The sequence below is a fragment of the Rhododendron vialii genome, chromosome 4a (genome assembly GCF_030253575.1).
Source record: "Rhododendron vialii isolate Sample 1 chromosome 4a, ASM3025357v1".
NCBI classification, from domain to species: domain Eukaryota; kingdom Viridiplantae; phylum Streptophyta; class Magnoliopsida; order Ericales; family Ericaceae; genus Rhododendron; species Rhododendron vialii.
This window is the reverse complement of record NC_080560.1, coordinates 36,744,623-36,768,918: the sequence shown is the minus strand read 5'-3', so window position 1 is coordinate 36,768,918 and position 24,296 is coordinate 36,744,623. Positions and strand designations below refer to the sequence as shown.

General features: G+C 42.1%; 3 protein-coding genes across 5 annotated transcripts; 1 reads left to right on the top strand and 2 right to left on the bottom strand.

Moving 5' to 3' along the window:
* The first annotated feature begins 1,221 nt into the window (after nucleotides 1–1,221).
* LOC131324132 (pentatricopeptide repeat-containing protein At1g52620-like) lies at nucleotides 1,222–6,585 on the top strand. 3 transcript variants are annotated; one of them, XM_058355960.1, is made up of 6 exons: nucleotides 1,222–4,716; nucleotides 5,382–5,417; nucleotides 5,695–5,740; nucleotides 5,879–6,000; nucleotides 6,153–6,245; nucleotides 6,353–6,585. In XM_058355960.1, exon 1 carries the CDS (start codon nucleotides 1,222–1,224, stop codon nucleotides 3,694–3,696), a length of 2,475 nt encoding a protein of 824 aa, XP_058211943.1. In that variant the 3' UTR covers nucleotides 3,697–4,716; nucleotides 5,382–5,417; nucleotides 5,695–5,740; nucleotides 5,879–6,000; nucleotides 6,153–6,245; nucleotides 6,353–6,585. The 3 variants fall into 3 exon arrangements, with proteins under 3 accessions (XP_058211943.1, XP_058211945.1, XP_058211944.1); XM_058355962.1 differs by having other exon boundaries at nucleotides 5,382–5,541; XM_058355961.1 differs by having other exon boundaries at nucleotides 5,382–5,600.
* Nucleotides 6,513–8,244, bottom strand: LOC131324134 (uncharacterized). The gene is made up of 2 exons (XM_058355964.1): nucleotides 6,860–8,244; nucleotides 6,513–6,746 (listed from the first exon to the last, which is right to left on the bottom strand). The coding sequence occupies exons 1-2, from the start codon at nucleotides 7,327–7,329 to the stop codon at nucleotides 6,728–6,730; spliced, it is 489 nt and encodes a 162-aa protein (XP_058211947.1). The 5' UTR covers nucleotides 7,330–8,244; the 3' UTR covers nucleotides 6,513–6,727.
* Nucleotides 6,513–9,697, bottom strand: LOC131324133 (probable polygalacturonase At3g15720). The gene is made up of 4 exons (XM_058355963.1): nucleotides 9,429–9,697; nucleotides 9,250–9,331; nucleotides 8,641–8,746; nucleotides 6,513–8,419 (listed from the first exon to the last, which is right to left on the bottom strand). Exons 1-4 carry the CDS (start codon nucleotides 9,688–9,690, stop codon nucleotides 8,279–8,281), a joined length of 591 nt encoding a protein of 196 aa, XP_058211946.1. The 5' UTR covers nucleotides 9,691–9,697; the 3' UTR covers nucleotides 6,513–8,278.
* Nucleotides 9,698–24,296: the final 14,599 nt, after the last annotated feature.

The window sequence follows — 24,296 nt, the reverse complement described above, 5'->3', positions numbered from 1 at the left end:
AAATTAATTTTTTTCACAAATCAATAAATAACAATGAGTTCTATTAGATTATGAAAAACAATATGCATGTTTTATAAAGCCTAATTTTGCACGCCGAATACTTATTTGGGACGGAGGGAGTAATAATAAATATATTATATATGTGGGTAAATAATATTAATAGTGATAAGTCCCAAACGATACCCAAAACGGATGCATACCATACCGGAAAGAAAATATTTACTCTAACCGGTACGGTATTAATAAGCTTGATTCGGAGAACTTGATGAAGTTACTAGTAAAACTCGTAGTAGATCGTTAGACCATCCACACCAGACTTCCTATATTTTGGACCAAATTATACTTTAAAAAGTCACTTTATTACTTTAGCTATCCACTTTTAAAATGTCTTTCTATATCAAGCTCTTTATATTAAAATTATACTATTAAAAATATTGTTTCTTTTTTTAATCTTAAAAAAAACTTCTCAATCAAAACCTCAATTTTGTTCCGACCCAAACTTCTCAATCAAAGCCACAATTTTGTTCCGACCCAACCCCAACAAAACAAAACCCAATTTTGTTCCGACCCAGGCTACCCCTCTCTCTCTCTCACTTTACTCTCTGTTTTCCAACCCAACCCAACCCAAACAAAACCCTCTTTTTGTTTCGACCAGTCGATCAAACCCCAATTTTTGTTCTGAACTCACCCTCTCGAAGGCGTCGATTACAGGGGGTTCGATCAAAGAAGGCGTCGACCACAGGGGTTTCGATCAAAACCCCAATTTTTGTTCCAACCAGTCGATCAAAGAAGGCCCGTCGCCGGCGTCGATCGAGGCCATGCCGTCGGTGAAGTAACGGAGTTGGGGCTCAAGCTGCTTGGAGAAGGCCATGTTGTCGGTGAAGGTAAGTGGGGTACAGATTTAATAGTAAAAAATTGGATGGTTGATGAACAGGGCCTCGCGAGAAGAAACGAGGCACTGTAGCTCCAGCTACTCCTCCGGTTATTTCTACGAGGCTGGTAAACGGTGATTTTTTGGGTTTGGGTCACTACTTTAGTGTAGAAGAGGGAGTAGAGATTGAGATGCGGATGCTCTTACTAGTCGAAGTATGTGTAGCAGAGAATGAACAGAACAACTCGTACAAATTCCTATACCATATTGAGAAGTGCAGAATGCAGCGAAAAGCCAAACTCGCCGCCAAATTCAAAACCACAGATGACTAAGAACCCCCTCACCGTTTCATGTCGAGAACCCTTCTCAGCCGCATCAAACCCCGCCCCAAAAACCCCACTTCTTCTTCCCCTTACGCCCGTTTCAAACCCCAAACAAAAAGACTCGTCAACGAAATCTGCCAAATACTCGCAACCCGAAACAACACCCAATGGCAAGACACCCTCGAAACCCTCCTCTCTGAACTAGAAACCGCCCCGTCTGACATCACCCACTTCGTTCTGGACCGGATTCGAGACCCTGAGCTGGGTTTGAAGTTCTTTGACTGGGTCAGCAACAGACCGTACGGTTGTTCCCTTGATGGGTTTGCTTATTCCTCTCTCTTGAAGCTCTTGGCCAGGTCCAGAGTGTTTCCAGAGATTGAGAGGCTAATGGGGGTTATGAGGGTTGAGGACAAGGTACCAAGCAGAGAAGCTTTGGATGATGTGATTCGAGCGTATTCGGATTCCGGGTTGGCGGGTAAAGCCGTTGAGTTTTATAGAGTTTTTGTTAGTATGTATGGTTATGTTCCTAGTGTGATTGGTTTTAATTCTTTGCTTGATGTGATTGTGAAACGTGGGCGGATTGATGTTGCGCGGCAGGTGTATGATGAAATGATAGGAAGGGAGGATGGGTGTGTAGATAATTATAGTACTTGTATAATGGTGAGAGGTTTGTGCAAGGAAGGGAAGGTCGAGGAAGGTAAGAAATTGATTGATGATAGGTGGGGAAAGGGATGTGTACCCAACATTGTGTTTTATAATACTCTAATTGATGGGTATTGCAAGAAAGAGGATGTTGAAGGGGCTTATGCCCTTTTCAAGGAGTTGAAATCGAAGGGCTTTTTGCCTGCGGTGGAGACGTATGGCGCAATGATCAATGGGTTTTGCAAGGGAGGGAGTTTCGAGGCAGTTGAACGGCTTTTGGTGGAAATGAACGCAAGGGGATTAAATGTTAATGTTCATGTCTATAATAATGTTATTGATGCACGGTTTAGGCATGGTTGTGCGGTGAAGGCAGAGGAAACTGTAAGAAAGATGATTGATAGTGGTTGTGAGCCTGACATTGTGACGTTTAATACTTTGATTAATGGTTCGTGTAGGAATGGGAAGGTTCAAGAAGCTGAACAACTTCTAGAGCAGGCAACAAGGAAGGGATTGATGCCGACTAAATTAACTTATACTCCTATCGTACAGGTTTATTGCAGACAAGGAGAATTTGTCAGGGCTTCAGAACTGTTAATCAAGATGACAGAAAGAGGAGAAAACCCTGATGTCATCACTTATGGAGCTCTTGTTCATGGACTTGTTACTGCAGGTGAAATTGATGTTGCTTTGGCAATCCGAGATAAAATGGTGGAAAGAGGAGTGTTACCAGATGCTTGTATTTACAATATTTTGATGAATGGACTCTGTAAGAAAGGGAGGCTTCCTGTCGCTAAACAGCTACTTGCTGAGATGCTTGACCAAAATCTGCCACCTGATGCATTTGTTTATTGCACACTCGTAGATGGGTTCATCAGAAATGGTGACCTTAACGAGGCTAAAAGGCTCTTCGAGCTCGCAATTGAAAACGGTGTCAATCCTGGTGTTGTGGGATTCAACGCTATGATTAAGGGCTATAGCAAATTCGGAATGATGAATGATGCAGTGTCATGCATCAATAGAATGATGCGAAGGTGTATTTCTCTTGATGAATATACTTATTCTATTATGGTCGATGGCTATGTGAAGCAGCATGACTTGAATGGTGCACTAAGGATGTTTACCCAAATGGTTAAGCGAAAATGTAAGCCAAATGTTGTTACATATACCTCTCTCATTAACGGGTTCTGTCTCAAAGGAGATTTCCATGGAGCTGAAAATATTTACAGTGAGATGAAATCTTGTGGTTTGGCGCCAAATGTTGTCACGTACAGTGTACTAATAGGAAGCTTTTGTAAGGATGGTAAACTTGTAAAAGCGGTATCATTCTTCGAACATATGCTGAGGAGCAAGTGTATTCCCAATGATGTTACATTCCATTATCTGGTAACTGGGATCTCTCATAATGTTCGTTTTATCAATGAGAAGAAGGGAAATGAGGTTTGTGAATGTGAGATGTCTGTATTTTTTGCCATTTTTGGAATGATGATATCGGATGGATGGGATCCAAGGATTGCTGCATATAGTTCTATCCTTGTTTGCCTTTGCCTCTATGGAATGCTCAAAACTGCTTTGCAGTTGGGTGAAAAGATGGTTACTAAAGCCTTGAATTCATATTCTGTTACTTTTGCTGCTCTGTTGCATGGGATTTGCATGGAAGGACGATCCAGGGAATGGAAGAGCATAATATCCTGCAATTTAAATCAGCTGGAGCTCCAGGTTGCTCTAAAATACTCACTGCTAATAGATCAGTACCTACCTAAGGAAGTGACGTCAGAGGGTTCGCACATTCTGCAGACCTTGGTTGAAGATTACAAGTCTCATGACAAAGAAATAAGCAATCTTAAGGTTTCAGTAAGATAGGGTAAACCCGGAAAATGCTATACTACAAGACCTGACCTACCTTCTTCTATGGACCAGTTCTATGGACCAGTGAATGTTGTCATTTCCTCAAGTAATAGTCAGCACGCAGGTTTTTTTAACCACATGTGCCATTGTAGTTTTGTTGTTTGAAGTTCGAACCACTTTTTTTTTTTTTGCTCGGCAAACGAAACTTTTATAACACACTCGAAGGGATACATCGAGGGGGCTCAACCACAGTAAGTGCACAAAACTTATGCGGCCAAGCAAAGGACAGAACATGAGAAAATACACCTTACAACGCCTTCCAACAGAACATTGGAAGAAAACACACCTTACCTAAAATCGAGTTCGAACCACTTTTTCCCCCCATTCATGCTGTCTTAATGGCTATTTGGGAATTGTTAAGATCGATGTTATAATAAAATGGTTTCCTGAAATCCCACGAAATGCCATATCTGATTGGAGGAGGGCCCATTGAGCAAATGATAAGATCAAGTTTTAGTATGATCTCGAAGGACTATAGTTTTTACCTTAAGCTTTGGGGGATGACGTATTAATGACTGGGTTAGTGGGTAATCTAAAGATCTTAGAGCATCTTTTAAGGAAAACCGAGTCTGTCTCATCTTTCTCCATACTGCCATAATTGTGTTGCATGCCAACGTAGGCATACGGACTTTTAAGAAGTATTATAAGCTTTATAATGCTAGCTGAATTCTTAAAAAAACCATGCAAACAAATCTCGAGCGAAGACAGGTATTTGAGTGTTCAATACTCTTGTTTTGCAGTCTCAAACGTAGACTTTCTTCTTCATTTGTTTGTCTACTTCGTATCTATCTTCAGATACGGAGTAATACAGTTCTTCCTTTTTTTTGGTAAGTTACTATAGTTACTTCTGTTTGCTTTATGATATGTATTCTTTGGATAAATGAGAACCACTTTTCATCCCAAGGGGACATTTTGCTCTTGCACATGGGTAAAGATCCTATACGTGCTGGGGAAATTGTTGTGTTTAATGTTGAAGTAAGATTTCTTCCTTTTTCTTCCCATTCATATTTTTCTATCCTTTTGTTATGTTTGCAGCACATTTGGAATTTTTTCCTCTTGTGACTGTTGAATCCAATGTACTTTTCCCTTGTTGATGTTTTAATCATTCAATGTTGCTGCGAAACAAACTTTTTGCTGTCCAATGAGAATGATAACCAGTTTGCTTTCGATTTTTTATTTGTAGGCTGGTAGTATATTTCAGCTTTGCTGTAAGATTAATCTTGTTTGTGAACCCCGAGCTTACAAAGCCTCTCAGGTCCTATTGACATTCTATCATGTTTGGTGCACGCTGGTGCCGTTAAGTTTGTCTGTCGTGAGCTGTAGACCTGGCAACACTCCCTTCATGATTTGCGATTTGAAAATCAGTACCATTTGTAGAATTTGCTTGTGGGATCAACCAAATATATTGTCGATAGTCAATCCAAATTTCTAATCTTAGATTTTAAGAACAATCCACCAATGAATAGGCATGTCGATTCTCCGTTTCACTTGAATAAAGCAAAATATACAATTCTGTTGCGCTATTAGTCTTCTTTCCAGAGACCTGCATATCTTATTACTCTGCTGTCATTTGCTAACATGCTTTCCTTTTTTATTCAGTTTCCTCATTTTCCCTTTATTTTGTGCGTGTGTGTGTGCAGGGTCGTGATATACCAATTGTCCATCGTGTCATTAAGGTAATAATAGGTGGCCGAATGTTTCCCTCCCAAATGTTGCATCATGCTACTGGCATGAAATACTTTTTATGCATAAATCTGATGTAAAGAAGGTTGCATGGAGGTGCACGAGTATGGAACTCTGGTACTTGTTGATTGAATCTATGACCTGAGCTGTTAAACACTCCTCTCATTGTGTGAAAAGTATAGTAGTTCCAACTTCCAACAGAATCCTGTGATACTTTGGAATTCATCTAATTGACACTGTAGTAATCCTGTGACCTGATTATCATTGTAGGTTCACGAGCGGAAAGATAATGGAGAAGTTGATGTCCTCACGAAAGGTGCTAGTCTTTTGTTGTTGTTTTATTTCTTTTATTTCCGTGCTCCGTATCTTCGGAGTGGAAAGAATCAGATCACTACAACAAATATAGGTTTCAACAGCGTAATTTTATAGCGTTCTTTTATAAATGCTATTGTAGTGTTGCATTAAAAGCGTTCCGGCTTATTGAAAGACACGGAGAGAAGCAGGCAAGAAACTGCTAAGGAGATCTGGAAGAGCTTCTGATGATATATCAAGTGTTGTACTTGTTGAAAAGGAAAGGTATGTTTAGAAATTTGGATGTAGTTCTGTTGTTTCGTGTGGCTTTCGACTAAACTATGGATGTATTTAAGGATTTACGTTTGAGAGAGTTTCAAAGATTTCTATCCCATAGAAGGATTAATCAGTTCAAGCTTTTTCCCATGACACATCAGATCATATATCAAGTCAGAGGCGGTAATGAAGATCATGGAGTCCATCAATTTACCCTTTCCTCAGCTGGCACTTTTTCTGCAGTTTATACCTCTGTAAGTAGGCCCTTTTTGTTGCTCTGGTCTGTCTTTGCAATTGACAGGATCAACTAACTGTTACCCTTATCCGTGATAACATTACTTTTTGGTACTGATGTCTGCAGTTTCATACGCGACTTTGTATACGACAATGTTGCAAACAATCGTTATGCATTCTTTGGTCGCTCGGAGTCATGTGAAATATAGCAAGTCATTTTGGTGTTGTGGTTGTTTGACATTGATAGTTTGGAGTTTTGAAATTCAGGAGTACTGATGTTGTAACATAATCCAATGGAAAACATTCAGCATTATGATGCTTCTTACTTAATGTCATCCATACACAGATGTTATGAAGATGGTAATTGTCTTGGATATCTTGTGGTTTTCATATGACTGCTTATTCCCTCCACAAAATGTCCAGTGCACGGGACAGTCTCACTGCAACTACGTTTGATTGTCCTTGTTTGATGTCTCGTGGAATCCATCCTATGTAGTGTCAGTCACTTGAATAGCAGCGGTCTTCAACATCAGGTAGGATGAAGAGAGATAATTAATTAGCAATTCGACAGCTAGAAATAGCGACCATCGTGTACGTACACATGCATTTATGTATGTAAACACTTCATTCTTACCTGGTTTGTGCAAGGTACATCAGTGATACTGTAGTATTGGTCAATGAGGATAGGAGTTGATGATGCTTTGGAAAGAGGTCTAACTTACTGTGGATCTGTGGAAATTTGGCCTCTGACAAAAAGACGTCTTTTTTAAATTTATTACGAAGAAATTTAAATAGTAAACAGAAGCAAGGAAAAGATTCAATGAGGTGAGAGATGTAGCACAAAGACTGCGTTAAAACCAATGCTAGAATCGTCGAGTTCATTGTGCTGATTCCACCAGGCAGAGCCTTGGCGGCCGATTTGCCAACTCCCATTGGCAATAAGCCCATTCTCATTTGAGAAACCAATCCAATTTTCTGAGTTTTCCCTTGCCCATTCGTTAATTTCTGGTGCCACGATATTCTCAAACACCTTATCGAGGTTTTTTCAACATTTGATCTCCCTGTCATGCCACAAGCTTGAACAAATAATTGTGTTTTGGCCATTTACTTGACACACACACAGTGAAAGTAAAAATCGTTAGGTGATGGTTGTATTCATAATATAATATTGCAACATATTGATTTTCGCAGTAATTGAGAAAAGAGGTGGATGTTGAGGACAAACCATATTTCTGTGGAAACCTTGAATGGGCATGTTGAGAGCTAGATATTCTTCACAGAGAATTGAAAATCCTTTGTTCTTCAAATACTCAGTCACCACTCTTGTAAGGAGAAAGACTAAAACCTCGTTTGGGATATAATAGGATTAACAAACGGCTGAGTTGCACTCAATGCATCCGAATTTTAGAACCGATAGGTTAACATATGATTGGAAACACATAAAGACTTGCTGACTTAACCCGTAAATGGAATCGGTGTTTTTCCTTTCCTTTCCTTTCTTTCTTTAAATTCCACACCTTCAGGTTTATTATAGGTTGTGGTGGTATCATAACCAGTGGTTGAAAGAAATAATTTGTCCAAGGAAGTATGAGGGCATGCCCATGATAACACAAGGTATATCAAGAACCACTACGTTTACAGAAAGAAAATGGCATCAATGTAAGGATCAAAGTATCACTATATATCAAAATCCAACCACCATCATTGTAATCACGATAAAGAAACAGGATGTGTTCTTTTATGGAAGTAGGCATTTGACAGGAGGTACGGTATGGGTGCATGTCCCGTGGGCGTTGAAGCAATTAGCGTAAGTCCTCTTCCCCAGATTCGTAGAAGTTATATACACATGATCAATCGAAATGCCCGTGCAGCCAGCACTCTGGCTGCAGCTCAGATTTATCTCATCATCCGCTGTTGATGTCCCATTAATTCCAGAGTACGGTATATCACTCAACTCAACTGCTGATGTCGTCAAAATTGCAGCCCCGGCGAGAAACCCAAAAAAAAAAAAAACTGTCAAAGTTTAGTTTCATGGGGATCATAAACAAATTTTCTAAGGAAAAATTTGAATTTTTACTTTGTTTAGGCAACGAACTTGACTAGGACAGTAGAACTGATCGATTATGATGGGATTATCGACTGCGACGAAGCTAATCTTCTCGAATGAAATCTTCCTTGCATATCCAGTCCCTCCCTATCGCACAAATGAAGTGCTTAGGGATACAAGGAAATTCGGAAAACATAATAAAAGAGAAAAGCTATGTGCACATTCATCGGCACAGATATCACGAGGAGTTGGTCTCACGGTGGGGTTGTGAGACACAGAGTGGTCTGTGTCAAATATGTTTGGTGTTTGTGCAGATGGGATTGATATTGTCGAAACTAAGTTGTTAATCCCCAGTGCAGTTAACTTACCTGCCAAGTCTTGATCCTGACTCCATTCATGGTTCCTTTGAATGTACAGTTCCTCACATGGATTTCTTCAACTGTGTCGAACCCTCCACGACCCAAGGCCCCAATGCTGAATCAAAGAAACTATTTTACTCCTACTTTAGGACTTTGAGAACTGTGAAGTGAGAACATAGATACTTAACAAAGCAAAAGATTGAGCACAAAGAACACATTCTACTCCTACTTAAGGACTTTGAGAACTGTGAAGCGAAACATAGATGTTTAGCAAAGCAGAAGATTGGGCAGATGAATCTGCAAAACTTGCTTGGTGCACTGTTTCAGGAATTGATTTCTGAAAACAACCGACTTTTTTTAGATACATATTTTGGTGTATTGGACAAATTTTCCTGCTGATACGTTCACTTATATGAGAAATGTTGTTTTCTTATTCGAGCTTTCGTTGTATTTCTGAAAATCGAAAAATACAGAAATTAACCCGAAGAAAATGAAAGACAAGACAATTCCAAACAGGTTGCAAGGACCTTTTTTATGTTTTGGTTGTCATTTGGACCAAGATCACTTTCTTAATTCACATTTGTTATCGGAGATGAAGCAAATAAAAAGGCTGCTAACCTTATACCATGGCCTGGTCCACATGTTACACCATTGATATTAACATTGGAGGAGCCCCCACCAATTGCAATGCAATCATCACCTACGGTTAATAGTAATGAAGCCTATCATACTTCATAAATAACCCAAAACAGCAAAAGACCAGAGAAGAAAATCAAGAGAAACTTTTATGTACTTACCTGTTCCAATGGTGCAGTTACGGATTATAACGTAGCTCGAGCCAGAGATGTCAATTCCATCAGTGTTAGGGTTTGTTTGAGGGGCTATTATGTGAAGGTTAGAGATGATTACACCCTTGCAATTGTCTATGCTTATATGGCTTCTTGGGCTGTTGATATGGGTCAATCCATTGAGTATAAGATCATCACATCTAGTAAATGCCAATGCCTGCCCATCAAAAACAAATCCATATACATGCATATATAAACACTTGTATGGCATAAAAGATCGTAGACCGTCTACTTACTCTTGGTCCACTGCATTTGGCACCCTGGAAACATAGAAATGTGATAAGAGTGCAGATTTGACCTTCGTGCATTTAAAAGAAGGAAATCAATGATCTGTAAATTGGTATATGTATAGACATATGCATATGTATTCCGACAGTTTGCACGTTTTGCAAGCAAGGATTTGGCCACCAAGCTGGGCCCTGACCATAAATTTGTCCCTTTCCACTGAAAATGAGCCCATTGACGTAAGAGAAGGCAAGCCAAGTGTTGATGTGATGGCCAATCCATGCCCATTTTGAGTCTGGTGCATCAATATTTCCTGAAACCTGTGGCAGTGAATCAGAATTTCAACTCTTTTTGCTTCATTTTCCCTTACAGGATCATGTGATCAAGGTGTGTCTTATTCTTGTCACATGCAGTATATGAATTGTTCGATGGAATGTGTTTTTATCTAGTACTGATCCCATCTAGGAACTGATGAAACAACATGAACCCATGCAATGAAGAGAATGGAAATTTACTACATTTGATTCCATTAGAAGTAAAAAGGTTTGATCAATTTACCAGCACATAAATATGAGAAGAGTGGCATGGGCCAGAGAAAGTTGCAGGATTCAAAAGGAATGTCCACCTTTCAGGTATGATGAGGATGGAAAATTCTGATTTTGATTGGCATACTGCTTTCCAAGCCTTCAGAAATGCCTATTCATTATCAAGAAAAGCTTGGTGTTAAACTGCATAGTTCCTGTAAACCTAGGTGGTGTTCATATGACCGGTTAAAGATTTACTACAAAATTTCTGTTTCTCTAGTTCTGTTGAATGTTTTTACTCATATAGGCGTCCGTGGCTCTACACTACTCTGATAAATCCCAAGTACGTGTATTAGATAGTTACCGGACCGAAGCCTTGAGGTCCCAGGTACATTAGATAATCACTTGTGGCAAAATTTGTTATGTCATTCCACAGATTCTTTAGACTTTGAGATCTTGTGGAAACAAAGAGAGAGCAGCATTGCAAGAAATGAGTCAACTACCACGAAAAGATGGAAATGCTGCACTCCATACAGTATAGGCAAACACCAGATACTGAGAAGCAAGAAATGTGTGTTTGAGTAAGGTTAACAGAATCAAGAAATGAAGGCGAAAATGAAGGGTGGGTTATTTCTCTCTTTTGCATCTTTTTGGAGCAAGTGCACCCCAGGCATACAAAAAAAAAAAGTGCTCCCCAGGCATACATAGACACCTGAAAGGCACACACACATGCGCATACATGAGAGAGAGAGAGAGAGAGAGAGAGAGAGTTACTTGAGAATCATCAGTTTTCCCATCTCCAGCTGCTCCAAAATTCACCACATTAAAAGAATTGAAGGATGTTAGACCACTTGCACTTGAAGTCCCCAGACCAGACAGATCCTCCATAATTCCACAACTTTGACTATGTGTATGATTTGATCTGCACCCACATTTCGTATCTGCTATTAGTGCTATATACAAAGCTTGTAGAGCTGAGGCCTAAGCAACTGCCACTTTCTTGACATGAAACTGTAACTTGCTATACAGATTTGAGATTACCTTTCCAATCTTCTATGCCATAGATTGTTGAAATGTGGCTTTTTAGCACTTAACATAAAGAAATCAATTGGCATATAACCTTCAAATCTTGCAATATACGCAAGCCCCAAGTACGGAGTACGCACGAATGTAGAGACTTCTGGCTGCACTTTGGATCACATGCTAAGGACAGCTGAATCTTGGCAAACATAAAGCTAGCTTGCTCTGGTCGCACCAGACTGGTCCATGGGTCGATAACTGAGAGTTGTAAGCCCTTTAAGGTGAGTACTAAAGCAGAAGGCTAATCTAAAGAAATAGGCAAGGAAATTTGTTTTGCGTTAAACTCGAATTAATTTGGAGTTAAATTAAGGAATGAGATAGAATAATGTCTATTTACGTACATAGTTTTTCGACTCAACACATTGAATCAAGTGATATCTCGCATGCACGTAAGAGTAGTTGCCGGTTTTCTTGGATTTGCACAACCTGGGTATCATCCCTTGCAGCACTTTTTACAAGCATGGACTTTTTTCCCACCTTCGCTCAACTAAAAGAGCAACTTAATGCATACCTTATTGTCCCATATTTTGTCAGTTATGCAATATAGTTAGGCCCGTGCCTTTTGGATAAAAAAAATGCAAATGGACGGACGCATTTCTCTTCTTCATTGTCTACCAGTCTTAGGATATGTATCACTCAAAAGAAGCTGTTTCAGTGTTTCAAGACTATGGAAAAATTACCTTTAGCCATCAGTTACATAATTAAACTTGTAGTAGACAACAATTGCCCACCCAAACCATTGGCTTGTTGCAACAACGTTTTAGTTTGGCATATTGCTTCAGAAAGTTTTTTTAAGGAAAATTTTCTTGGAATGACGAGTCTTGTCAAGTTCGCACTTGTTGTTTCTGAAAACATGAAAAACCATAACGAGGAAAGCGAAGCTGTGGGAAACACAGTTTAAGCATTTCCGTGGTCACGCGTTAGTCTCTGATGTATCATTCAAGACTTAACCTTCCAACTACATAACTCCTGAAGATTAAGCTACGGGAGAGCGGGTCGGTGAAGACGACGATAGAGGATGGTGGCGGTTATGGATTCCCGAGCCGTCGACATACATCTTCCATACGTCTCCGTGAAAAAGCTTTTAGGCAGTGCTCGGGTTAGCCTGGAGTACTGCTTCGGTGCTTGGAGTGGGAGCCAAAACGGGTGTGTCAGCTGGAGTGAGCTCGGCGATAAAGTCGGTGAGGACTTGAGCTTTGATTGCTGTCTGAGGATGGAAGTGGATCTCATAGTTCGCGAGCTCAACAGCTCACTGAGAGATTCAATTAGAGAGACGCCTTGCGGAGGAGAGACTTGAGAGGGTACTCGGTAAGGATGATGATGCTGTGTGACTGGAAGTAGGAAGCGAGCTTCCTGGAGGCCGAGATGAGGGCCAGGACAAGCTTTTCCAAAGGTAGATACCGAGTCTCAGCGGGGGTCATCGTCTTGCTGGAGTTGTAGATTGGCTGGTGGTCCCGCCCTTCCTGCCGGTCGAGCACCGAGCTTACAGCATGCGGAGAGACGGCTAGGTATAGGAACAAGTTCTCCTATTCCCGAGGCGTAACGAGGAGAAGGGCCTCAGACAGGTAAGTCTTCAACTGCTGGAGGGCTCGGTCACAGTCTTTTGTCCAATTAAAACTTCGTCGGCTGCCCTTCAGGAGGGCGAAGAATGGCTGGCATTTTTCGGAGGAGCGGCTGATGAACCGATTCAGGGTGACGGCCATGCCTGTCAGGCGTTGAACATCCCTCTTGTTGGGGGGAGCTGCGAGCTTCTCAATGGCAAGTAATTGAGCGGGGTTGGTTTCAATGCCGTGTCGGGAGACGAGGTGGCCAAGGAATTTACCGAAGGTGACACCAAAGGCGCACTTCTCGGCATTGAGGCGGAGCTTATGCTTCTTGAGGATCTCGAAGGCTTCAGCAAGGTGGGCTAGGTGATCGCCGGCTAGCATGCTTTTGACCACCATGTCGTCAATATAAGCCATCATGGTATTGCCTAATAGATGCTCGAACATCTTGGTGATCATTCGTTGAAAAGTTGCCCCGACGTTCTTCAGGCCGAAAGGCATAACGAGATAGCCGAAGATTCCGTGGGGTGTGATGATAGCTGTGTTCTCGACATCTCCTTCGCTCATGGCAATTTGATGGTAGCCTCGGTAGGCGTCCATAAAACTGAGTCGATCATGGCCGGCCGTTGCGTCGACGAACTGGTCTATCCGGTGGGGGGGAAGAAGTCCTTCGGACAGGCGTCGTTGAGATTGGAATAATCAACCCAGACCCGCCACTTGCCATTCTTCTTTTTGACCACCACGGTATCTGTAGACACCCTATTCTGGACTATCCGGATTAGTTTACTTATGGTCTTTGATTCCCCATGATGATTAAAGGTCAAGAACGCCTCGAGATTATTGGTGTGTTTGAGCTTTGAGCGTCCCGAACCTCATTCAAACGTCTGTCGAACCCTTTCAAAACCTTCGAGCCCTTTCAAAACCTTCGAGCCAAAACCAAATGGCCTCAGCAAAACCCTACTTGCCTACGCCAGTACTGTGCAGGCGTGCGCCGATGAGGTGCCACGTGTCAGTCATCGACCGTTGACCCAGCTTCCACTGGTGCACGCCGGTCCACGGTTGGCGTATGCCAGTCAAATCCAGTCAAACAACTCCTATTCAACCACGTGCTTGAGACTTCCGGAGCCACCCTGACGTGGTCTACAGTCCTTTGATGATTGCAAAGGAGCCGGGCTGTCCCCTTCTCTCTTACATCTCCTTTCAAGCCAAGTCTCATGCATTTAATGCATGGAGACTTCCTTGCTAGCCAAACCAGCCCTTAACCAGCCTGGTTACAACCCTTACTCAGTCACTCTTTTGCCTATAAATACTCCCCTTGCATTCACTTGCAAGGGGTTACTCTCTTTAAAGATATGTCTCGGTCCATTGGTCAGGCTTATTAAAAGCCCAAGCTCTCTCCCTCATTCTTTCTTAAGTTATTTGCTTTCTTCCCTTCAAACATAGTAAGAGCAAGCAAGAACACACTCTTATACACCACAGCACTCCTCTCACATATCATCCTTCCATCAAAAACCAAGCTCAAGCTCAAAACACTCCACCAACCTTGAAACCAAAGGTATACCACCTTTGTTTTACATCCTGTTCTGACCCCTGAGGGGGGCTGGCAGGGTCAAGGCTAGTTCTCAATACCAGTCCTGGCCCTAAAGCTGGTAGGGCTTCAAAGCCGTTTGTAGCTAAAACATGGAGCACGCCAGTAACATTATGTCATACGCCAGTCATGGCTGTGCGAGCAGTACTGGCGTGGGGATCAGTCTTGGCTACTTTTCAGTTTTCATTTCAGTTCATCAACTGACAGCATGATAATAATCAGTTTACAGCTTTCTGTATTTAGAACTGTATAGTTATTCATCTAGTATTCCTGCTTTAGAGGGCCCTTGGGACTCTTCTGGTCATGTTCCAGAGCCCAGATGATGCAAAGCCAAGCATTGGATCAGTGACGTAACTGGTGCACGGGTTCCCACCACTGGCGTACGACAGTTATTTCAAGGTCCAATGGCTGGCTCTTGCATGGCAGCCAAGCCATGGCCTTTGTTTATTCCTCCACACTGTTTATGGGGTGTTCTGTTCGTTCTATATCTGTTTGATTTGTTGCTGCCGTCTGTATCCGTATATATCCTATCTTATAAACTGCGTGGTTTGTCCTGGGTGTGCACTGGTCCCTCCAGAGCTCAGAGGGTTGAGAGCAAGGGTTGTAGTTTTAAACTTACTGAAGTACGCCGGTTTTGGTGTGGCGTGCGCAGGTAAGATCTGCATGCGGTGGTTAGCCAGTGCAAGCAGGTTTTCTCTTGCGCACGACACCTCGGGCCAGTGTGTTCCAGTCTGATCGAAACACTCGCAAGTGCTTGTTCTCAATCTATTATACTTGTTTAAATCATTCATATCATTTTGTCACATGTTACAACTTGTTACAGTTTTAATCCCCTTTAACTGCTCCCCTGCCCTAAATGGCTAAAAAATGATCAATGAGAGAAAAATGCAAACGTTTTACAAAATGCCCAAGTAGAGACCGATCTCCGAATTGGGCGAAAGGGATGCCATAAAACCCTTCCCCTCTCGTAACCTGGCTCCCGAACCTTAGATATCGAAGATGACGACAAACCAGTCTACAAACCTTTTTCAAATCAAACAACGTAGCAAACGCTTCAAGTTTGGTTCCTTGGGTATATTCCGTAAAACCCGAGTGGCGACTCTGAATTATAAGCGTTTCGCCGCGCTTCCTAAAAAGGGCGCACCCGATTCTAAAAGGCAAAACTGAAATTTTTGGGGCGTGTGCCCATAGTATTGGCCAACTACTTCGGGTATTGGACTTCGCGGCTAGCATTGGCGTTGAGAAGTCGGTTGACTTCTTCGGTGAAGGCTTCGGAATGGACCGGGGAGGATCGCCTGGCTTTTTGGCCAACTGGCCGTTTGGTTCGGTCAATGTTGAGCTCGTGGCAGATAAACGAGGGGTCAACGCCGGGCATCTCGTATGGGGTCCATGCAAATACTTTTATGTTTCTGTTGAGGAAGTTGACCATTTCGTTCCGCTCGGTGTCACTAAGTGAGGAACCGACAAGGAAATAGCGGGACCCGTCTTCGGTGATGGGGAAGGTGACGAGGTCCTCTATTGCTTTCTCGTCAGCGGGCCTACCGACGTCTTCCAAGATTGGGGCTTTGGGTATCTCAATGAAATTGACTCGGGAGGCCTGTTTGCTGCTTTGGACAACATTGACATAACATTTCTTGGCTGCAGTCTGATCTCCGTACAGGTCCTCCTAGCGTCCGTGTGCACCTATGAAGCTGACCACCTGGTGGTAGGTAGAGGCGATAGCCTTTAGCTAATGTAACCAGGTGCGCCCGACAATTGCGTTATAGGGGCTAGGAATGTTGACCACCACAAATTCCATATCTAGGACCACCGAGCCAGCACGAACGGGAAGAGTGATCAGTCCGAGGGGCCACATTAGGGCCCCGTTGAAACCGATGAGAGGGACTTCGGAGGGATGAAGGTCGATGTCAGAAGAGTTTCAGGTCCTTAAATAGAGAATAGTACATGACCTCGATCCGTCGTCAGTTCGGGGGCGTTTTGGCTCGGGATTGACCAACATGACTTGTTTGGAAGAAGAGGCATCATGCAACTCGGTACGGAGGATACGAGCGGATTCAGAGTTCAGAGGACCGTGAATCACATGGATCGTCTAGACTTCTTCTTCAGTGTTGTTATCGGCGCGCTGTGCCTGAGCCCTTGTCTTCTCGTGATCAATCAGGTTGCCGAGATGGCCTCCTACGACGAGTTGCTCCAAGTAGGCCTTGTAGGGCTTGCAAGCAGTAGTGAAATGACCTTGTTCGTTGTGGTAATTGCATCAAACGATTGGGTTCTTGATTTTCCCATTTTCGGTACTGAGTTTCTGATTTGGAAAGGAGAAAAAGGACTGATCCTTCACTTGGTCAATGATCCGGTAGATGGGAATGGTGAAGACGATCTTTTCAGCGTTGAAGTCGCTTGGCTTTAGTCCCTTCCTTAGGGACTGCTTGATATTGTTGACCTGCTTCTTGGGGATTGAAGCCGGTACATGAGCCGGAGCGGCTGCCGAAGTGGATGCCGGCTTGGAGCTCGTGGTCTTCCCGATGCCCCTTTCAGCTTTTGACTCGATGAGCTGGCACCACCATTCGATGCGAGTCATGAGGTCCTTCATGGAGTTAGGTTTGTTACGAGCGAGATCATCGTAAACTTGTTCATCTTGTAAGGTGAGATCGAGCTTGAAGTCGCAAGCCGAGATGACACCGTCACAGCTCTCGATTTCGTTGAATAACTCCCAGTAGCGGTCGGCGTACTGGCAGAGCGTCTCGTCGTGTCATTTTTGAAGGGCGAGGAGGGAATCGATCTCCTTCTCGTGCTTGTTGCTCTTAATGAACCGAGCCATGAAGGCATCGCAGAGGGAATCAAATGAGGAGATTGACCGGGTGGGGAGCTAGTTGAATCAGGTTAGGCAATCAAATGAGGAGATTGACCGGGTGGGGAGCTGGTTGAACCAGGTTAGGCCCAGGTTGCCGAGGCTTGGGGGGAAGACTTTACAGAGGAATGCGTCGTCCGAGGGCTCATTATGGAGGAAAAGGGACATGACGAGCTTGTATTGTACTAAGTGAGTGTACGCCTCGGTCTTGCCATCGTACTTTGCAAATTTGGCTTGTATTGTACTAAGTGAGTGTACGCCTCGGTCTTGCCATCGTACTTTGCAAATTTGGGCTGGGTAAATCCTTTGGGGGGGTGACCGAGTTGATCTCTCTCGTGAAAGGAGAAGTTGTGAGTCTTTTGAGTTTGGTGTCGTGATGAGGTCGGATCGAACGGTCGGAACCGTCTGGACGCTCGTTCGCTGCACGCTTCTTTGGAACGAGTTGATCCAACCTGGGGTATTCCTTTCTCTTCGGCAGGGCACTCACCGACCTCTAGAGGGAATGCTTGTGCCGATCCTTCCTGTAGCTATCTTATCGCATCTGCTTTTTGAGTGTGAGACGGTTGGGCTCCGTGCACATCAATTTTCTAGGTGCTTGCAATACCCATTGGTTTAGAACTCCAGGAGGCCATCCCCCTTTGCCACCTTTGTAAAGCTTGAGGTAGGCTCACGCCGCCCTTTCCCAATTCTGATAGAGTGGGTGGAGGAGGCAGAGACGCTTCCGCCGCCGAGCCTTTCGAATGGGGATGGCTTCCCCCAAGGTTCTTTTGGATTTGGATTAGGGGAACGGGAACGCTCCCTACGCCACGCGATCTCGGTGCGACCACCCTCGTGTGGTGGCTCGAGGCGGTCCTTGGCTGAGGGCCTAGATCGATGCTCCACCAGCTGGCCTCCTACGAGACTGCGAGGGGGGCTGTGATGGGTTCTTTGTCCGCCACGGCTCCCGGATGAATAAGATGGAGAGATCTGGAGGAGATGCTTGATCTTTGCCAACTCATCCCTAACATGCTTGTCTTTTTCCACTGCCGAGATTAGGTCGTCGATCTTCCGCTCCAGGTGGCGGATGTAGGTATGGAGCTCGGATGGGGGGCCTGCGTCTGGTGTTGAGGTTCCAGCACCAACCCCGATGGACATGTGGGACTTTTCTAGGGCATTGGCTCCGCTGGAGGCCAGGTTGTGGTCTCCGAGGGGGCCGAGCCCGAGCCCGAGGGTGGTATCACTATGGTGTGTTTCGTCAACCTCAACCATGTCTGGTCCAGGAACGTTGAACGGAGCTTTTGGAAGGGGGAAATGAATGTTGAGAAGATGACTAGATCCCCAACAGAGTCGCCAGTTGTAGGGGTTCGATTTGACGGGACCTTGATCGTGACTCAGGTTAGGTTTCCTCCTCCGTGGCTCCACTACTGGATCTGCAACAAGTCACTAGGGCTGTGGAAGCCCAGTGACCCTCCGACGATCAAGTTAGATCTCAGAAGACCAAAACGCAGGTCTAGGGTTAGGGCTTAATGGCATACCTCTTCTGGTCAGTATCCCTTTGTATTTATAGACCTAGGTTTTCTTGGCTTCCAAGCTAGCGCGTGGAAGATACGCTCAGGTAACCAGCTCGGGTGACATCATATATGACGAAAGGGACGAAGCGGTTACGGAGCACATAGCCAGACTTGATCCCAATGATTACGCCTGCTGCATGATCCTCGTGGGACCCATTAGGCGTAACTGCCTCCCTCAAAGAGCTTCGGATACACCGAAGCATGAGCTTGTGATGAGAACATTCCTTCGAGACTGGTCATGCTACCAAGTGATAAACCGAGCAACATGTCAGGGCCGTAGGTTCCAACCAATCTACTGGCCGAAACCTTACGGGACTCTGGCTTGGAACGCCTGGCCAGGTTACCGAGGATATAACCGAGGGCACCACAATAGGCATTGTTGCAGCTAGAATTGACTTGCTTTCCTCGAGTTGATGATGCCAATTCAATGGTGTCTAACACTACATTGGTGCAGGGAACAGCTTGGCTGCAATTCAGGTTGATACAATAGTGCTGTTGGATGTACCGGATGCCCCCGAGTAACTCACATCGTTGATTTTAACTTCGGTTTTCTTCATCATCATACAGAAACTGAATTCAATAATTGGTTCTAAGCATGGACTATTAACTCTATCAAGTTGAATAAGGTCGATGTTTGTATACCGTTGGTTTGCATGCGCCTCTGACATTGCAGTAGTACTGATCGATGATTATCGGGTTTTTCACGTCTGTGAAGTCAATACTTTTGAAGGAAACTCTCCCGGACATGACCTCTCCCAACCTACCAAAAGAACAACGAAAAAGGAAAACACTACATTGTCAATAGGTCGCAGAGAGATAACAAAATTATCACTGTGATCTCCTGAGTATCTGAACATTGATCTTTAACCCCTAATACAGTTACGGTTGTATTCCCTGAATCTGTGATCTTGTCCAAGAGAAAGGGATATTTGTTGTCAAACATATCTGGTTTGGGCAGGTCTTTGGTTTGCCTGAGTTTGCAGACCAAGGATAAAGGGCTAATAGGAATACTAATTAAACTGTTTCATTTTCTGCCCTCAGCAAAGGATTACAAGAACATAAAATTTATTACTTGATGGTTAAACAAGAAATATTTGTCACCAAAATAGAAGTATATAAGTTGGCTATAGAATTAATGATTTGCTCACTTTGCAAATTCAGTGGTTTGCTGCACATCCGTTAGCATGATGTTGAACTCAGAGTTATTGAGGTATTGGAGGAAATCAACCATAAAAAGGTGAAATGGTTAAGATATGCATGATGTTGAACTCATTACATCATGGTCTGTTAGTACTTGGAATCCCTTTTCATCGATATGCAATAGATCTTGATCCGATTTACATGAGCATTTCATTGAAATGATTTATATTTCAACCCACTGAGGGCAAAATGGTCATATCTTTTGATGTACAAACAAATTTTGATCCCAAAAACTTTGGTTGTAAAAATAGACTTGACAAACTTTAACGGTTCAAACCACTCGTAAATCGGAGTGACTAGAACAAGCTCGCAAAGTTTGGCATGTGTTGATATTTCGAGGATGCGCGCCCAGGGCGCACTGATATGCGCCCGAGGCGCATTAAAACTGAAAAAGAGGTCAAAACTTTGCAGGCTCATCATGGACACTAATGAACTCCGATTCGCACGTGGTTTGAAGCCATGAAAAATTTGTCAAGCCTACTTTATAGCCCAAGTGGTTTGAATCCTAAATTGATTATAAATTAAAAGATTAAAACTGAAAAAGAGGTCAAAACTTTGCAGGCCCATCACGGAGAACTCCGATTTGCATGTGGTTTGAAGCCAAGAAAAATTTGTCAAGCCTACTTTATAGCCCAAGTGGTTTGAATCCTAAATTGATTATAAATTAAAAGAAAGGGTTCCATGATACTCCATCCGTCCCTAAATAAGTGTCCGATGCGCAAACCTAGACCTTACAAAAAATTCATGTTTTTCGTTAAAAAATCTAATTTTTTTCACAATCTAATAGAACTCATTGCTATCTATTGATTTGTGAAAAAAATTTAATTTTTTTAACGAAACAAATGCATCTTTTTAAAGGCCTAAATTTGGACATATATTTAGGGACGGAGGGAGTACATAAATCCCTTTTTCTATGGTAATTCTCACACATCGAGTGAATATGGTGTAGGCCACCAACCATGGTGAATTCTCTTACAGTACACTATGAATAGAAAACGGTTACTCAATGCATGAGGCTCTCGATCGCTACCGCAGGGTTTGAGCAAGGGTTGCATATCCGCACTATGCAGTTTTACCACCATAATAAGGTCACTTCGGGAAATCTTAGTATTCCGCCCAGGTCGCCCTTCTTATTTGACAGACTAGAATAATCCAACGTATTGACCAGTTGCCCTGGTTGGGGATTTTTAGTTTCCTCGACTATGATCATCTTATTTGTGGGAAATGCGTGGTGATTCTTGATCGAAGCGAAAATGCAATTGAATTTATGTGATGAGAGATTTTAAGTGTTTGTGCATATTGACGTGACCCTTTCATCTTAACGGTCTTTTTGATAGAAAGGTGTTGATTGGTCAACAGTTATAGTTGAGGGGATCTATATGGACGGTTTTAAATGTTGGATGGTCTCCTTGAAAAAAGTGATAGGGTGGGACCCACAAATTGTGATGGTGGAAACCCTGGGTAGATAGAATTTAAACTCAACTAGTTATAATTACTTACCAGCATCCTCATGACATTTTTGGGCGATATTATTAATGACTTTCTAGAATAAAATTAGGGACGGAGTTGGATTTTTCTCTACTCAACTTTTCATAATTAAATCAACTTGAAGATACGTAACAGCATTATCCATCTCTCTCTCTCTCTCTCTCAACCCTAGTTGCCACCAAAATCTTTTTTCTCCATTCCCCTCCTCCCCAGAGTTTACTATCTCTCTCTATGAATTTTCAACAAAATGTGCGTCAAGCGAGATGCTTGGGTTAGGGTAAAAGACATCAATCACCTCGTACTTTTCTTATTTTGCATCAGTTAGATGATTAGTGTGGCTTTATCCAAAATTTTTTTTGTAATGAATTCCGTTATGTAAGTGTCGTTGGGCTAATATCAATACGTCTCATCTTTGTCCAAAAAAAAAAAAAAATTACTTTTCATAATTAGAAAGAAACAACCTCTCAACGTTTAAATCGTTGTGAAAAGCCCACCTTCCAGTATTGGGTGCGGCTTTTCTTTGATGCCTACCTATCTAAAGGCACAGCAAGTTGTTGTGCCCTCTAAGTCTAAAGAGACTTGTTTCCGACTAAAAAACGCGATCCAAATTATTCATTTTGATCAAACACGAGTTACCCAAAATCGAAATGAATTATCTTGGCATTGTCTTTTCAAATATGTACTTGTGTTCATTTATTAATCTAAATACGATTCACTCATTAGATAGCGTGATACCCGTTCAACTTTATTTAGTCGCAAGGATGTTGTGCTTGTGGAGTTCAACTAAATGAACGACTCGGAATATATATTTGAGCTCAAGACGAAGCTCGTTTAGAGGATACCACTTTCTGTAATCAGTGCGAAAGTAGTCACCTCCGCGAAATTATTTCCCGCCACAAAAATATACCATTACTTTGATAAGGCGGGACCACTAATCACTAATCAGCGACCGAGTTTGGATTTTAAATTAAGAGGAGCAAAATTAATTTAAAGATTAAAAGTCAACTTTCTATAAAGAAACAACCCGACGGTCCAGGCCCGCTACCATACCACAGCACACAGACAATTAACCCATATTGTTTCATCTATTCGCGGTGGTGGTGGTGTCGGTTGCACGCTACTGGGCAGTGGCAATTTCATATATTTGGGCACCTATTATTTACAATCTTAAAATTTTTTTCTCTATATGTATACAACTAAATTATCGTTTAACCATTAAATATTGATCACTCATTCTATTCCACAACCGATTTTTCACAATATTCATGGCTAAAAATACTCTTTCAACTGTCGCAGTAGCAACCGTAAGATTAATGCCAAAGTTAAAAGCAAGTAAACTAAAAGATATATTAAGTTAGTAATTTAATTTTCACAATATTGTGGATTGGGAGGAAAACAAAAAGAGATAAAACAAAAATGGAGAAATAAAAGAAAGAGGTAGAACAAAAATTAAAAAAAAAAAAAAGGAAGAGAGGTAGAACGGAAATGAAGAAATAAATGAAAGAGATAGAACAAAAATGAAAAAATAAGAAAAAAGTAGGGATAGAGGGTCTTGAAAATTGAACTCAAGCCCTTGGAACTTTTCATAATGGTATAGGAGACTTTTTTGTATTTATATCTACCAAAATGCTGCTGGTACAGTAGCTTGTTGCACAGACAGCGCATACAGTGCTCATTTGGGCTTGTCTCGGGTCCAAAAAAGATAATCGGAGCCGCTCATTTTGTTTAATATATTTTTATTAAGGTCCCTGCAAAAAATTAGCTCCATCTGACATCGATAAGAGCATTTACGAAGCATTCAAAATTGCTTTAGAAAATTTTCAAAGCAATTTTGGACGCTTCGCAAACGCTTTTATCGATGTCGGATGGAGCTGATTTTTTGCAGGGACCTTAAGAAAAATATATTAAACAAAATGAGTGGCTCCGATTATCTTTGTTGAATCCGAGACGGGCCCAAACGAGCGCTGTACGCGCTGTCTGTGCAGAAAGCTCTGTACCTGTAGCAGCATATCTAACTTTTGCTTACTATTCCTGATCCAAATTGATCATTCTTTTGAATTGCAATTTTACAGTATTTGTACAAAGTATTTTTTTGTTGTTGTTGCATACCGGTAAGTACATAGTGGTACCACATTAGTCTTTTTAAAAAAATGTGTTCAAATAAGTCAAGTAAAAATTTAATGTCCACAGGCATCACTTACTTTTTCAATTAGTGAAAAACATTACAAATCTTGTGAGAATTTAAGAGAGAGAGAGAGAGAGAGAGAGAGAGCAATTAAATTAGGATAACACGGAAAAAAAGTAAGAAGGGGGAATCAAACCCAGCTTTAGGCTCCGTTTCAGAAATCTTCTTAAAAAATAAGTAGCTTATTTTATATTTTTAAATTTAAAAATAATGTAAATGAAAAATAAATTTTCAATTTTTTTTTGCATCGTATAAAATTTCTCATCGAGATCTTTTAAATAAAATCCATATTGCATATTTTTAAATTTCAATAAACCCATAATTTTTGAGCTTAAAATTGCTTTATCAAAAAATAAAGACTTTACACGTTACAAAGTTACTACTCTGCCAAAAGCAGAATTCTGTGCTTGTTTCTAGAGATATATTATATTTAACCTATTTATGTATAATTTTTTTTTTGGGATTTTTCAAAAGCCCCTAGGGGCACGTAACCGCACGTGCACTAACGTGGTTCCGCCCATGCTACTGGGTCTTCTTCCTCATATCTCTCTCTTCAAACCAGATTTTTTTTCCAAATGGTGGGGCCCG